Source organism: Emys orbicularis, chromosome 4 (assembly GCF_028017835.1).
Source record: "Emys orbicularis isolate rEmyOrb1 chromosome 4, rEmyOrb1.hap1, whole genome shotgun sequence".
Taxonomy (NCBI): domain Eukaryota; kingdom Metazoa; phylum Chordata; order Testudines; family Emydidae; genus Emys; species Emys orbicularis.
Genome location: NC_088686.1, coordinates 65,535,979 through 65,551,964, shown reverse-complemented (window position 1 = coordinate 65,551,964; position 15,986 = coordinate 65,535,979). Strand labels below are relative to the sequence as shown.

The 15,986-nt window shown below is 41.0% G+C and overlaps 1 protein-coding gene across 1 annotated transcript in view; it reads right to left on the bottom strand.

The window, feature by feature from the left end:
* The window catches only part of SNAP23 (synaptosome associated protein 23), a 42,154-nt gene that overhangs the window by 1,701 nt on the left and 24,467 nt on the right, over positions 1-15,986 (bottom strand). Inside the window, exons 2-7 of the mRNA XM_065402608.1 lie at positions 13,632-13,741; positions 12,913-12,954; positions 10,615-10,663; positions 9,934-10,051; positions 2,872-3,024; positions 2,113-2,257 (exon numbers count right to left, since the gene is read on the bottom strand). Of these exons, the coding sequence (XP_065258680.1) occupies positions 2,113-2,257; positions 2,872-3,024; positions 9,934-10,051; positions 10,615-10,663; positions 12,913-12,954; positions 13,632-13,688 (564 nt within the window). The 5' untranslated portion in view covers positions 13,689-13,741. The remainder of the gene's footprint in view (positions 1-2,112; positions 2,258-2,871; positions 3,025-9,933; positions 10,052-10,614; positions 10,664-12,912; positions 12,955-13,631; positions 13,742-15,986) is intronic.

Genomic DNA, 15,986 nt, shown 5'->3' with positions numbered 1-15,986 from the left:
TTGTCCAAAAGTACAAAGGTTGGTTTAAAAAAAGTCAAAAACTATGTCAAAATTTCTTTGTGGGCTTGACCACAGAAGTACAAGATGCTACCATTGGGATAGGTAGAAGGGAGACAAGAGCTCTTACCGATTGGCTCAGCAGGGGCTGGTAGTTTTGCAAAGGCAGAATGATCAGAGGGAAGAAGTCGAATCTCTCTAGCGAGCCCCTCAAGGCAACTCAATAAATAAAATGACTGGCTTCAGTGAATTGGAGGAATTAAGGGAAGAGATTTGAGGGTGTGGAGGAGAATCCACCACCAAAACAAAAATAGGATTTTTCCCTCCTACTTAATTTCTTCCATAGAAAATAGTCATCCTCAGAGCTCCTGTGGTACAACTTCTCAACGTTAAAAATATACCACAGTACTCAGCCCTTAGAATATAGGATAAATTAAGCCATTCACCATTTATGCAAAAATGAGCAAAATGATGCACTGCCAACTGAAAAATGATTAATCTAAAACACTAAGGAAAGAGAATTGGTAAAGTATTTTGTATAAAACAGACTCCCATGAGTCTTTTGAATGTACTGTTGTCATAATATGGCCTTGGCAAAAAAATTACAGTAAGGTCACAAACACCAATAATTAAACTAAAACATCCAAGAATCAGCCAATCCCATCAGGCGATTGGCAGTGTTCTTACATCTCTCTTGGAAAGATCCAAGCTCCATAGATTTTGAGACAAGAATGGACCATTATGATCATCTAGTCTGACTTGCATAACACAGGCCACAGAACCTGACCCAGTAATTTCAGCATTAAGCCAATAGTGTCTGGTTGAGCCAAAGCGTCTTTTAGACAGACATCCAATCTTGGTTTAAAAAAACATCGAACTCTGGAGACTGCACTACACCCTTAGATAAGTAATTCCAATGGTTAATTATCCTCATTATTAAAAATTTGTACTTTATTTCTAGTCTGATTTTGTCTAGGCTGAGTTTAATCTTATGTCTTTATCCACTAGATTAAAAAGTATTTTACTGTCAGAACGTTGTCCCCCTGTAGATAGTTGCAGACTGGTCAAGTCACCTGTTAACCTATTATTAGTTTAGCAGAGAGGAGGTTGAGTTTCTTTAGGCTGGTAAGGCAGGTTTTCCAGACCTCGAATCATTCTTGTAGTTCTTTTCTGCACATTTTCCAATTTGTCTAGAATCTTTTTAAAGTGCAGATATAAGAATTGGACACAGTGTTCTAGTAACAGTCTAAAGCCATATACATTGGCAAAACCACCATTCTACTGTATATTTAGTAGCAAAAAACCTGTGTTAATGCAGAAGTAAGGTTGCTTGGTGTTCTGCAATGGGATAACATACCACTGAGTTGAGCAAAACTCAAACGTCTGAAAACCAGGAAATGCACAGTTAAGATTGCCATGCAACCTTTACTCTGTCCTCTTTCAGCAATGCCCCAATATGCCCTGTTATCACACATCTTTACTCTGCCAACCCCACAGCTGCTGAAATGTAGAAGCTCTTCACCTCCTTTTACAACCCATTCACTCTCACCCAGAAGATCCCATCTAACACTATTAAAGGACAAAAAGGAAAAAAGTTACCCACATCGCCTTCCCTTTCTAGTCATAAAAGTGGCAACATAAAGACCTCCTTCATATGTCCCCCAGATAGAACTCACCTACAGTAACAGTTACCCCACCCCTCCCCTCCATACACACACACACACACACACACACACTGTAGATAGATGTTGAAAGAGCCATCCTGCTCTAGACTGATTTAGTGGTCTATAACAGACTCCCACCAGTACCCAATCTTGTGATTTGTCAGTTACAACACTAATCCATAAGCATTCCAGGTCCTGTGCTTCTGAATTGTTTAGACAGAGGATAGCAAGGAAATGCAATGATTTGAACAATAAAGATACTGAATATGCTCAGGAAATGGTAGTAAAAATTTAGTATGGTATGATTGCATACTTCTGTTGCACTTGATCACTGCAAATGCTCATAAGGGCAGCATGGTGAACCCATTAATTTAAGAGTATTCCATAATGCTTCTCTTGTGTCACTATATCCAAGATGGAAATGGCAAGAACAGGATTATTTGGCTCTTACCTTCTCGTTTATCCGGTCTATTTTCTTGTTTTGTGAATCAATCTCATTGCCCATATCCAAAGCCAGGTTTTTCAAGTTCCCCAGGATATTTCCCACCTGAGCGAGATTTTCATCCATCTCATCCTCTCTGGCATCGTTTGTTATCCTGTTGAAAGTATCAGGAGACCCCTGTGTTCAGGAACCAGAAAGTTGCTTCCCCACTGCCAAAATGTTGTTCAATAAACTCCCACTAAAACATATTTCATCACAACCCACATTTTCAGAGTAGGGTGGCTGTTTCACTTTAATATCTATTCAAGCAGGCAGCCTGCTACTATCTGTCCTTAAATTCATTTTGCTGAAAGAAATTGGACCAAAGCGGTTTTGTTAAAATGGCCTCAAAATTCAAAACAAAGATAACCATTGGCAGATTATGCTCTACTGTATTAGAGAGGGATTCAAATTCTGTGTCAGATGCCCTTTCATTATGTGACAGAGCAAATCCTAATACAACATTCACCACAATAATTTGAGCACCAAGCTCATATGCATCCAGGGGCTAATCAAGTGTAGTAATTACGCCCAGCACTGCATGCTATGAGGAGTGAAACTGCAGATATAAATCCCCAAATGAAAGCAATTCACCAAAGGGCTTCCTTCCCAATTGACAGTAAGGATTTAATATATAGCCACTCTAGTTGAATGCATTCTGGGAGGAAGAAACTGACTTAAAAGGTATCTTAATGGCATACATGTTTGGGGGAAGATGGACAAACATACCGTGTAACATATCCCCCACTTGCTCCTCCAGTGGTCTGTGGCTGATTATTTATTACACGTCCTGGCTGGCTGGATACAATACGGTCTGTTGAGTTCTCCACACCATCACCCCAGGTTGACTTGTATGACTTACCAGACTCAAAGTTCTTTGTTCTACCAAAAAGAGATAAACCCAAATATATGCTAGATTAATAGAGGGAAAAGAGAGGACACCAGATTTTTTCCCCCAGGTGGCAAGGGAGGGAGAGAATTATTTCTTTCAGGGTGGGATTTTCAAAGGCACCCAAGTGATTTCATAGAAGTGTAGGACTGGAAGGGACCTCAATAGGACATCTAGTCCAGTCCCCAGCACTCAAGGCAGGACTAAGGAATAACTAGACCATTCCTGACATGTGTTTGTCTAACCTGGTCTTAAAAACCTCCAATTCATCTCCAATGACTGAGATTCTACAACCTCCCTAGGCAATTTGTTGCAGTGCTCAACTAGCCTGACAGTTGAGAAGTTTTTCCCTAATGTCCAACCTAAACCTCCCTTGCTGCAATTTAAGCCCATTGCTTCTTGACCTGTCATCAGAGGTTAAGGAAAACAATTTTTCACCCTCCTCCATGTAACAACCTTTTATGTTGTTTTATGTACCTGAAGACATATGTCCCCCCTCAGTCTTCTTCAGAAGAAACAAACCCAGTTTTTCCAGTCTTTCCTCACAGGACATATTTTCTAGACTATTTTTGTTGCTGTTCTCTGGACTCTCTCCAATTTGTCCACATCTTTACTGAAATGTGGTGCCCAGAACCGGACACAATACTCCAGATGAGGCCATATCAGCATGGAGTAGTGTGGAAGAATTACTTCTCGTGTCTTGCTTACAATGCTCCTGCTAATACATCCCAGAATGATGTTCAGGTTTATTTTTGCAACGGTATCACATTGTTGACTCTTATTTAGTTTGTGATCCACTATAACCCCCAGATCTTTTTCTGCAGTATTCCTTCCTAAGCAGTTATTTCCCATTTTGTATGCGTGCAATTGTTTGTTCTTTCCCAAGTGCAGTATTCTGCATTTGTCCTTATTGAATTTCATTCTTTTTACTTCAGGCTATTTCTCCAGTTTGTCCAGATCATTTTGAATTTTAATCCTATCCTCCGAAGTACCTGCAACCCCTCCCATCTTGGTATCATCTAAAAACTTTGTAAGTGTACTCTCTCTGTCATTATCTAAATAATTTATGAAGATATTGACCAGAACCAGACCCAGGACTGATCCCTGTGGGACCCCATTGGAACTTCCCCTTCAGCTTGACAATGAACGACTGATAACTACTCTCTGGGAATGGTTTTCCAACCAGTTCTGCACCCACCTAGCTCCATCTAGGCTATATTTCTTTAGTTTGTTTATGAGGTAGTCATGCAGGACAGTATCAAAGGCCTTACTTAAGTCAAGATATACCATGTTTACTGCTTCCCCCCCATCCACGAGGCTTGCTACCCTATCAAAGAAAGCTATTAGGTTGGTTTGTCATGATTGATTCTTGACAATTCCATGTTGACTATTACTTATCACCTTATATTTTAGGTGTCTGCATACGGATTGCTTGATTATTTGTTCTATTATCTTTCCAGGTACTGAGGCTGACTGGTCTATAATTCCCTGGGTTGTCCTTATTCCCCTTTTTATAAATTGGCACTCTGCCCTCTGGAATCTCTCCTGTCTTCCATGAGTTTTTGAAAGTAATTGCTAATGACTCGTATCTCTTCAGTCAGCTCCTTGAGCATTCTAGGATGCATTTCATCAGGCCCTGCCGATTTGAAGACATCTAACTTGTCTAAGCAATTTTAAAATTTGTTCTTTCCCTATTTTAGCCTCAGATCCTACCTAATTTTCATTGGCATTCACTATATTAAACATCTGATCGCTAACCAACCATTTTGCAGGCATTTAGCACTTCCACATTTTCTGTTATTGTCTCTCTCTCCGCCCCCCCCCCCCCCCCAATTGAGTAATGGGCATATCCTCTTCTTGAGCACAAGTCCTATTGAAAGTAAAAAGACCAGTGACTTTCAATAGCAGTTGTGCTGCTAAATCACTATGGCCTTGTCTATACTGCAGAGTTTTGTCACCCAAAGGCAGCTTTTGGCAGCAAAACAGTGGAGGTGTACACATTGCAATGCCACTTTCGGCAACAAAATAAAACCACTTTGATGAGAGGCACAGGGCTTTTTGTGGCAAACTTAAAGCAACAAAGCATCACTGTGGATACTGTCATTCGTTATATTGCCATAACTGGCCTCCCCCAGTATCCCACAATGCCTGCCATGACCACTCTGCTCACTGTTTTGAACTCAGCTGCCCTGTATTCCTGCTACACAAGCATGTGCTCCTCCCCTGTTAAAGCTCCATGAAGGTCTGACAGCTAAGCATGCCACTCCGCTCCGGCAACAAAGAGCAAATCATTAATGTGGAATGCTGCTCTCTCCCACACTATGAACTCAGAAGCAGGCAGAGGGGGGTGTGCGTGCACCCGTGTGCGCGCACACGCAAGTGAGAGATACTGCTGTGCAGAGCCAGGGAGGGAGGTGGGGGCTGATGTCAGGGGTTCCCCCCCACTCCCTGCCTCAGGACTGGTTGCTTTCGGTGGCTGTCTGAACTTGGAGACTGCATGCTGACACTCAACTCTCTCCCACTCCCCACCAGTGGCATTGCAGTGTTTACACCCCACTTCCCTCCCTACACACTTCAGTTGAAAAGCAGCTGGCAATCTAGTAGGATGCCCATGGAAGGATGGGAATTGAGAAACCTGCATCATGTGATGCTGTACCTGCCCCATGAGGCATTGCAAACTCTTCCCAAAGCACCCTGCAGCCAGTTGCACAGTGGGATAGCTACCACAGTGCACTGCTCTGTGTCAAGGCAAGAGCTGCTAGCGTGGATGTACTCAACCAACACAAGAAGCTAGTGTGGACATGCAACAGCTGTTTTAATTAAAGCACTTCAATTAAAACAGCATAACTTTTGGCAACAAAACTCTGCAACGTACATACAAATGCTGTAGTGCTTTAACTATGCCAGTATAGTTAAAACAGTACAAAATACTACAACTATCCTAATGTGAACACACAGTTATATCAGTATAGTAGGACTGGTCCTGCCTTGAGCTGGGAGGTAGACTAGATGACCTCCTGAAGTCCCTTCCAACCCTGATATTCTATGATTCTGTATTCTCCTTTTAGTATGGAAATAAGTTATACCAGTATAAAGCACCTTTGTAGCAGTATAACTTCATTCACAGTAGGAGCCGTACCACTATAAATATTTTGAGAGGAAAAAGTTACCCCCTAACCAAAAGGGTTATGCTGGTACAAAAGCTGTATTTAGACCAGGCCTTAATGCTTTTAAAAATCAGATTTTAATTGTCATTTTATGCAACATCTTAGATACAAGACTATAGATGAACAGGGAAGCATAATTATTTTGATTTGGACACAATCCTCAACCGGGGATGAGCAAGAGGTACCTTGAGGTTGAAGCAACCTTGGGAAACATTCATGCACTTAACTAGCATTTCAGATATATTCCCTGATGCCATCTCTCCTTGATTCTTCAGGTAGTTTTCCAGCAATAGATTGATGTGTTAAACACAGGACAACTTAAGTCATACTTACACCATTATGATTTTAGTGCATGATCCAAGAAAAAGCAAAGATGGCCTGATATAGCGAAAGCCCTATTATAACCAAGTATCTCTTATAGCAGCAGTGACAAGGAGCTATGAAATACAAGTTAAAGAGGCAAGTAGATCTATAGCCAAGTTAGAGAGGTTTCTGAAATTTTACACAGGTGTAATTTTTTAAAATTTTAATAAAGAGGTTTTGTAACCACCCCATACATATTATGCTTGTTCGTTGGTAGTCTCACAAGTGAGACCAAGGATTAAACTGGCCATTAAGCCTGAACTACTCTTTTCCTTCTATTTCTCCATTGGGCCAAAACATTTGCAGGGCAGTATGGGGAAGCTTTCACTGGCACTATACCTATGCTGTAACTACAGGACTTCTGTCAGTGTGGCACCTTTCAAGAACATTAAGTTAAAGTTTAAAATTTTGCAGCACCTATTTAAAATGTTGTGATATAAAAGAAATGTGTCCTGAGAAGAAAAATGATAATAGTATCAGAAGAAGACTGATGCTCTCATTAGAATCTCTGCCCAAGTTTTAGCTGCAAAAATACAGGTAACTTCACATTTATTTTCTGGGAATGAGGAAAAGGGCAGACAACTCTAGCTTAGAAGAATGCCTTAGTCTTTGGTCAGAGCCCATGTAATACCACCCTCAGCAGAGCTCTACAAATACTAACGTAAACTGGTGCATTCAGTCACATTTCTGGTATGGGGCTTACTCAGATCTGATCCCTTTTGTTTATTAACTCAAAGGAACTTGCTTTTGTAAGAAAAATTCATTTATACTACTTTTTACTTGTTAGCACTGAAGCAACACAATTATGGGAGAGCATACTGATTCTATTTTGGTTTGTGCAGGATTAATAAAGATTGCAGTTCTTCAATGGGGTGGCACAGTTGTAAGTAAAAGTAGAATTTGCCATACAGAATGATGCACAAGTCTGAACATGCAACTTTATTTTTACACCCACCCCAGGTGGAGTTTTATGGTGCTGGACAATAAGAAAGATCAGCTTTTTATTTCTACAAGTTTGAGTGAGTCACTGAAATACAAACATGACTGCCACGTTGCTATTTTTAAAGTAATTTTCCAAATGATTACTCCATGTTTGTCTAACAAGGGGAAATTTGACACCTTCCTGAAAAGGAAGCCAATATGGTTAAGATCCTGAACATCAACAACTGGTACAGCCTTGGTATTTACAGCCTCTCCTCAAGGAGCTGGGTCAGAGTTAATAGGCTCCCATGCCTAATCCATTCTATAATGTGCCATCTATAGACATGAATGTTACACTGGAACAACACAAAACCACAGACAGTCACAACATGTCTTGCATGCAAACAGCATGCCCATGCAAACACATACCCATTTAGAACATCACCTTAGACAGATGGTTAACAGTATAGGCTGTGTCACAAGATTGACCTTGTCCTAAAGTCCGCTTTCACCAGTTAATTGAATCCAGCTTCTAGTGTTTAGTCTTCATTTTTATTAAGTAAGTGGAAGGTGGGTATGTTAGGAGAGAATGGAAAAAACAGTAAAAAACCATCAAACATGCAAGCAAGTGGTTAGTGACAGTTTTTTTCAGCTGAAGTCCTTTGCTTTCAAAACAAAGTAGCTTTAAGTAATCTGAATAAAGTAGGGGAAGAAAAAGAAACATTTACTTGTGTGCACTCTGGTGTTTAAATTCAGCCTGTGTGTGGAAGACTGGCTATCCTAGTGCTGAACATTTATGTAAGATACCCTCATAAGTGGGACATTGGGGTGAGAGGACTATCAGCATTTTTCAGATCCACTCAGTACAGTTTTTCCTGCTCTTGACCTCATCACTGCTTCCCTAATACACCTCAGCACACGCCAAAACTTCCCAAGGCACTTCACTCTGAAAGTCACCTACCGGAATTAACATATTTGGAAGTGCCACAAACTCCATCACAAATACAGAGTGAGTCTGCTCAGTTTCAATGGCACTAGATTGCAGGTTTTTTGCCCAAAGTGAATCACTTATTGGAAGTGGCCAATGTGACAAATTCAGAAACCTGGACAGGATTGTAATTTGAGATACTGACAGGATTCAAGTTATGTTAAGAAGAATGAAATCGCACATTGGTACAACAACTTTGTGTTGAGCTACAGGCCAGATCAGAGCTATTTACTTGTCAAACTGTTGTAACAGAAGTCTGAACTTTTAGTCCTGAAAACCTCATGCTCATTTTAATTCAGGATGATCACATAGCATTATGTTGTTCTGAATGAGACCCTCATGTAAGGGACTTGAATGTACAGTTTAACTACCTCACTTCCACTTCAATCATTGAAGAGATCCAGGCTCTCTTTTTGGCCCACTGATTGCAATTTTTTATTGTGGGTCCAAACACAATTCACTTTGGCAAGTATACATACAGAGAGTCCCCTTTCCTTCCCCTACCACCCTAACAGAGAGGGGCCTGTTTAGCCATTTTCTTTGTAAGATTCCCACAAATTCATTTAATACTTTAGAGCAGCTTAGAGATGACAACTAGTGGTAGCTCTCAATGGTAAAACTGCCTAGAGAGTACAACACATCCCTCTCTGCTCCATCTGCTTTACCTGTCTTTTTGCTACAAATGTTTGAAACTACACCAGAAATGCCATCCAGCAGGATCTAAAAGCCTTTTAATTGACATTTTCCGAGAGGCCAGTGGTGACACTGATTACAATTAAGGCACTATGACAAACTTGCAAAATAAATAAATAAAAATAGAGAATGTAATAAGTAATGTGAGATTTTTAAAGCTGGTAAGACCAAGGCCTATTCTGGTTTTCCTTTTCCCACTCTGACCTCCACATATACTAATCTGTAAGTTCTACTCAATGCTAGATCTTATTTGTCCTCTCCAAAAAATAAATGCCATAATATGTTCACCTTCCTCTCACCCTATGCCAAGAAAAATAACTGGTAATATGTGCTGGGCTACTCTGTCTTAATAAGCCAGTGTCCCAGCAATAGAGAAATACATTTGGGAAGAAAATTTCAGATTCCAATGGATCTTTATTATAAAGAGGGAGAAGAAAAAGTTGAAACTGAAGTTATTTTTGAACACTAATATTGCTTTACTGCATATAAGCTTCAGGTTGGGATCCCATTATTTACAAATCTAAAAGGTGGTTACTGAGAGTGTGTTTTAGCTACTAATCCCTATCTAATGGTACACTCTTCAGCAAGCTGCAGTTATCAATTTCCCTAAAAAGCACTTAGGGCAAGTTGACTATTATCAGTATAGTTTTTACTCCAACAGCAAGTAGAAAGATTTTCTTTAGTTATTTCACCTCTGAATGTTCCCCAATAGGGTACTCTTTTTGTGGGATCCCAGAAATTCAGACCTGAGTCTGGATTTGTTAACTGACCTGTTGCAAGGACAGACACAGAGGCCACAACACTTGTTGAGTTCTGTCAAGGTCTTTTCAGCTTCTTTCATGTCCTTGTTTATTTGGTCCATGCCTTCTTCTATACGGGTTAGTTGTTCTAAAAAAAGTAGTTACAAAACATACAAAAGTTTGAGAGATTAGACCTTATTAGAGGGGAAGCTTTTATCTGAAATGTTAACAACTAAGCCATAAAATTAGATCTGTATACTCAAGCCACTTGTCCCCTAAAGAGACTTTTTGTAGCAAAAGCAAACAGTGGCGTATGCTGCAATAGAATTTTTGATTATACGTTTCCAGCAATCCTAAATTAAAAGCTTTTTTCCCCTCAGTGTAATAGTTATGTTGTCTAGATGTTTAGATGTTACTAGCTGCTTTTAAAGAAACATTATTTTGTCAGGGGGATGGGGCTGGAGGCTCAATAGCACATTTAACTGCACAGCCTGCAAATTTCTAGTGACATGAACCAGAGCTAAATCTTAAATACTATAATTGCACAAACATAGGAACATCTGACTAGTGAAGCAACCTCATTTCTATACCAAAATGAGTTACTGAGGCCAAAGACTGATAAATTAGGACACCAAACATAAGCACAGATATTACTGCAGACCATTAAGACTTAATATTCACAACTCTGCTTTGCACACAGGTAGAATTCACCTCCTTGTTCATCCAGCATGGTGATTGTCTTGATTCCTGCATCCTGGGACTGTAAAGAGAAAAGGAGGTTTGTAGAAATGACACTGTTTTCAGTACACCAGCACAGTGTCAAAGGCTCTAGCTAGACCACCACCTGCTCTGAACTACAATATTGGAATAATGGAAGCTTGCACTGCAGACCACTACTAAGAGCAAGTCTACACTACTGCACTGTAGCGCGTCTGGTGAAGACACGCTATGTCGACAGGAGAGCGCACTCCCATCGGCATAATTACTCCACCTCCCTGAGAGGCGGAAGCTATGTCGGCGGGAGAGCGTCTCCCACAGACATAGCGCCGGTGTGGACGCCGTTTTAAGTCAATGTAACTTGCATCACTCGGGGGTGTGTGTGTGTGTGTGTCATTTTCACGCCCCTCAGCAATGTAAGTTACATCAACTTAAGTGGTAGTGTAGACCAGCCCTTAGTTTCACATGTGATAGGATAGTGTAAAAAAAGTTAGTACATAGTGACAATACTGCAATTCTGGTTGAAATGGCACTTCTATTAATATCCTTTTTAGAAACTTACAGTGTTCTGAGACACTTTTTTGGACTGACAATTTTGCTTAGTCTCAGTGCAGAAGCAATTAAAAGTTGGTAGGAATCCCTTTTGAGTTATCTAAACAGGGAAAGGTATTTCAAGTGATTTGCTGAACTCAGATATTCAAACAGATCAAACTTGGCATGGACAAATCAACGAGAAATCAAGTCCCAACCTCATCACTTAAGTCACTGCCCAGTGGGTAAGACCTTCACATAGGATGGCCGGAGTAGGCAGGGAAAGTGGTAGGACTTCCTCCTGGAGGAAGCCTTATGAACCCAGTCTCTAGACCCTACACCAGATCAGCCATTTTCCCTTTGAAGGAACAAAGTAGCCTACGTTCAATTTTAGGCCAGTCAAAGTCAACAGCAGCTCTGGCACTGGGGAAATCAATCCCAAAGCTTAGTCAGGGCTGAAATGCTCAAGTTTTCAAATGGGCACTGAGGCCACATCAGTACAGAGACCCCTGGGTCCAACTATTGAGCCTACAAGGGCAGAACTTTCTGCTCCAACGCAGATTTTGTCTAAGGATCCTTTAAAGTGTGGGGAGTTTAAAGGTGCTTGCAATTTCTCAAGTACTGAAGAAGCCCGTATTAAGTATGTCACTACCAGAGATTCCAGTATCGAAGAGCTTTGTTAAATTAGAATTAGTTGATGTGGTACCCCATTAGTGCCAGGATCTCTTTCAGTTCCCAAAATAGTATGTGCCACAGCACAAGGCAGTCAAGCACAGCCTCAATCAAATCTTCAATTTGAGGATGCATCTTTGCCATCTTCAGCTGTCCTTAACTCTAAGAGCAAGTAAAAGCTCAAGTCTTCAGTGACAGCCTTTGCCAAGGATGCCTCTCAGATTGCTGGTAATGCCAATCCCCATCCAACTCCTGGCTCACTGATAGCAGTCAATAAGGATGAGAAGTCCCAAGGCAGGTCAGACCTTCCCTTTGGACATGGAAACAAAGAAAAAGATATAGCTCTATCTCTATACATCTCACACCCTACTCCTCCGGTACTGTGGTTGGTTGCTGGTTACCAAGCAGTCATGGCTGGATACAAGTTTCAACTTTGGGAATGGATGTTCAGTTTCCTTGTGACTTCAGATGGAATTACTATGGATTGCCAGATATTAGAGAGACTGTGAAACTGTGATATGTTATCCAATTCCACTCTATGTTGCTTCTATGTTGTCTTGCATCCCAAAAGTTACTTTACCTTTTAAACACTGGTCACAAGACACAAAATATTTCTGACCTGTCAGACAACATGGAAGTGCAGGAGATTCAGCTGCAACCTGGAAAGCCATCTACACAACTGTGGCTCTCAGAAGTGGAAGAATTTATCTTTAGATAACCAATAATTTGTCTCCATATTCTGTATCCCTATAACTGGGTTATTTTTTAAAGCCTAGTCTCTCCCATCTCTCAAGGTACACTTGTCTGCCATTTCACCTCATCTTCTGCCAGTAGACAGTTCTAGTGTTTCCAGTTATTACGGCATCAAAAAAATGTCTGAACTTCTTTCAATTACTTTTCTTACAAAATTACTATAACTGAAAGATCAGAGAAATGTCTATTTTTTTCCAGTTTGTTTACTTTGTACATTTGACAAAGTATAGTCAATTTCACTGTCTCCCCTGTATAGTCAATTTATTCTGAAATTGTTTGACATCACTGCTTCACCAAGTTGGTGCATTTCCAAAGATTTAGTAAGCGCTCCCTTACCTCAACAGCCAGGCCAAGAATCCTCCTTGTGCTTTCCAAAGACTAGAAAGAGAAGATTTAACATAGTGAAGCACATGTTGTAAGAGAATCAGTAAGACTCTCAAACACTAAGAGTTCAATATAATAAAATAGCTAGTACACAAAGCTTTAATAAACCTGGAAATAAGGGATAAGCAACTATCCACACCTATATATCAGAGCTACAATGATCTAGGATTCTTTTCCATTAGCTATTATTCATATTTTTCAGTACACACTAAGGTCAACAAAATAAAGTTGATACTTCAAGTGCTCCTCTGATACTAGAAAAAACTGCTCTGTGATATCTCAGGGACAATTACTATAGCTAGGCAAAGATCAGAAAAAATAGGAGCAGAACTTCAGGATCCTAAAATGAGTGTTTAAGCACCTGCCTGATTTTTAAGAGGGTGAGCACCCCACCAATTTCATTGGTCTCAGTGGGAGTTGTAGGTGCTCAGCACTTTTAAAATCAGGCAGGTGCCACTTTAGGAGTGAAATTTCAGGGTCCTATTTAAAAAAACAAAAACAAAACAAAAAAATACCTGGCCCCAGCAGCTACCAGGTGAAGATACAGAAGTTTGGGATATTCAACTTTGCCCTTGCAGTCTTCTTCCTAGGCTCCCCCTACCTTCCTATTCTCCACAAGTTAGGATAACTTGTATATTAGGATCCTGAATGAGCCTTGGGGGAAAGTTTACCTCATCAGTGACTTGGTGGGCCCTCAATTGAATTTCTTCAGGTGACAATTCAGCCATGATGAGATGTTGCTTTAAAAGGAGTTGATCAAAAAGAAGTAAGGTCTAGTCTCCTGTAAAAATCGAAACAGAACATTAACCCATAATAAAAAGTTCTGGAGATGGTGTGCATTAGTCTGTAAAGGCTGCTACAAATGACACTTTTCAACTGAAAAAATGATTGGAAGGCAACACACTGAACTCAAAGAGTACAAGAGCATACCTACTTCCTTCTGCACAGTACAATGCTTGTATAGTACTAGGGGTTATTTAACAGAGCTATTCACCTGTGTGTTACAAAACTGAGGTATGAGTGAAAAAACTCATGAACGAACCAGCAAATAAAGTATTTTAATGTTTATTTTCTTTCTGCTATTGTTAAATCCCTGTCCTAGAAAGGATATTTACATTTCATGGGAAATTCTAGCTACTGGTCATTTCCTGAGTTCTTCCTAGACCAGAAAGTCTTAAAGTAAAAAACCTCACAAACAAGAACAGAAATCAGACTGATGATTTTGGAGTCGGGGAAAATGCTAATCATTGTACCAAATAGTCTGAAAGTACAAATTGCAGGTATCCCTTTTCAACATGAAGTGTGTAACGTACTTGAAAATAATGTTTAGTTATATACACAGCATCCAAGTATGCACAGATTCTATTCTGAGATAGCATTTCCTGGAGTCAACTGAAAACTCAACTCCTTTCAATTACAATATTTGTTAGAAACTAACCCAGTATAAACTTTCCTGAAACACTTGTCTGCACAGCACCAGATTGGCTTTTAATCTAAGATGTGCGCCACTCACATGACCATTCTGGTAGCTGAATTTGCAATGGTCTGAGTTGACCATTTAATCACTGCATTTTATACTTTTGTACACTGGCTCTCTCAACAACCTCATCAAAAGTTTAGTAAAACTCTGTTCTGGTTCTGAATTTGGACTGCTTTTCAAGACTGTCAATTTGAATTTATGTAATGGCAGAAAAAAAATGGAAGAGAAACTGCAGAATATTTTTCTTGTTAAGAGATTACTCAAAGGAAAAGGCTATTTGTCCAACAAGATTGTCCTTTTGTAAGTATTTCAAGTTAATATTAGTTCCATTTTAATCCTGCCTCTATAGCAGGGATGGGCAAACTACGGCCAAGGGGCCACATCCAGCCCTTTGGACATTTTAATCTGGCCCTAGAGCTCCAGCCGGGGAGCAGGGTCTGGGGCTTTCCCCGCTCCAGCGGGGGAGTGGGGTCAGGGGTCCCAGAAGCAGCGTCATGTCGTCCGTCCCCTCCCCAGCTCCTACACGTAGGGCAGCCACAGGGCTCTGTATGCTGCCCCTGAAACTCCCATTGGCTGGGAACCACAGCCAATGGGAGCTGCAGGGGCAGTGCCTGTGGACGGGGCAGCGTGTGGAGCTGTCTAGCTGTGCCTCCGCCTAGGAGCCGGAGGGGGGACATGCCGCTGCTTCTGGGAGCTGCTTGAGGTAAGCATCACCCTGAGACTGCACCCCCCAACTCCCTGCCCCAGCCCTGATCCCCCGTCCTTCCCTCTCAACCCCTTGGTCCCAGCCTGGAGCACCCTCCTGCACCCTAAACCCTCATCCCCAGACCCACCCCAGAGCCCACACTCCCAGCTGGAGCTCTCACCCCCGCACCCCAGCCTAGACCCCCCTCCCACACACTCAACTCTTCATTTCTGGCCCCACCACAGAGTCCGCACCCCCAGCCAGAGCCCTTACCCTCTCCCACACCCCAACCCCCAATTTCATGAGCATTCATGGCTTGCCATACAATTTCCATACCCAGATGTTGCCCTTGGGCCAAAATGTTTGCCCACCCCTGCTCTAGAATATTGATTTTAATTTGGTAAGAGCAAGAGCTTTATAGTCCAGATTGCTGTAACTGTAGGGCAGTGGCTCTCAACCTTTCCAGACTACTGTACCCCTTTCAGGAGTCTGATTTGTCTTATGTACCCCCAAGTTTCACCTCATTTAAAAACTACTTGCTTACAAAGTCAGACAAAAATACAGAAGTGTCACATCACACTGACTGAAAAATTGCTTACTTTCTCATTTTTGCCATATAATTGTAAATCAATTGGAATATAAATATTGTATTTACATTTCAGTGTATAGTATATAGAGCAGTATAAACAAGTCATTGTCTGTATGAAATTTTAGTTTGTACTGACTTCACTAGTGCTTTTTATGTAGTGTGTTGTAAAATTAGGCAAATATCTAGATGAGTTGATGTACCCCCGGAAGACCTCTGCATACCCCCAGAGGTATGCATACCACTGGTAGAAAACCACTGCTGTTGGGTAATGG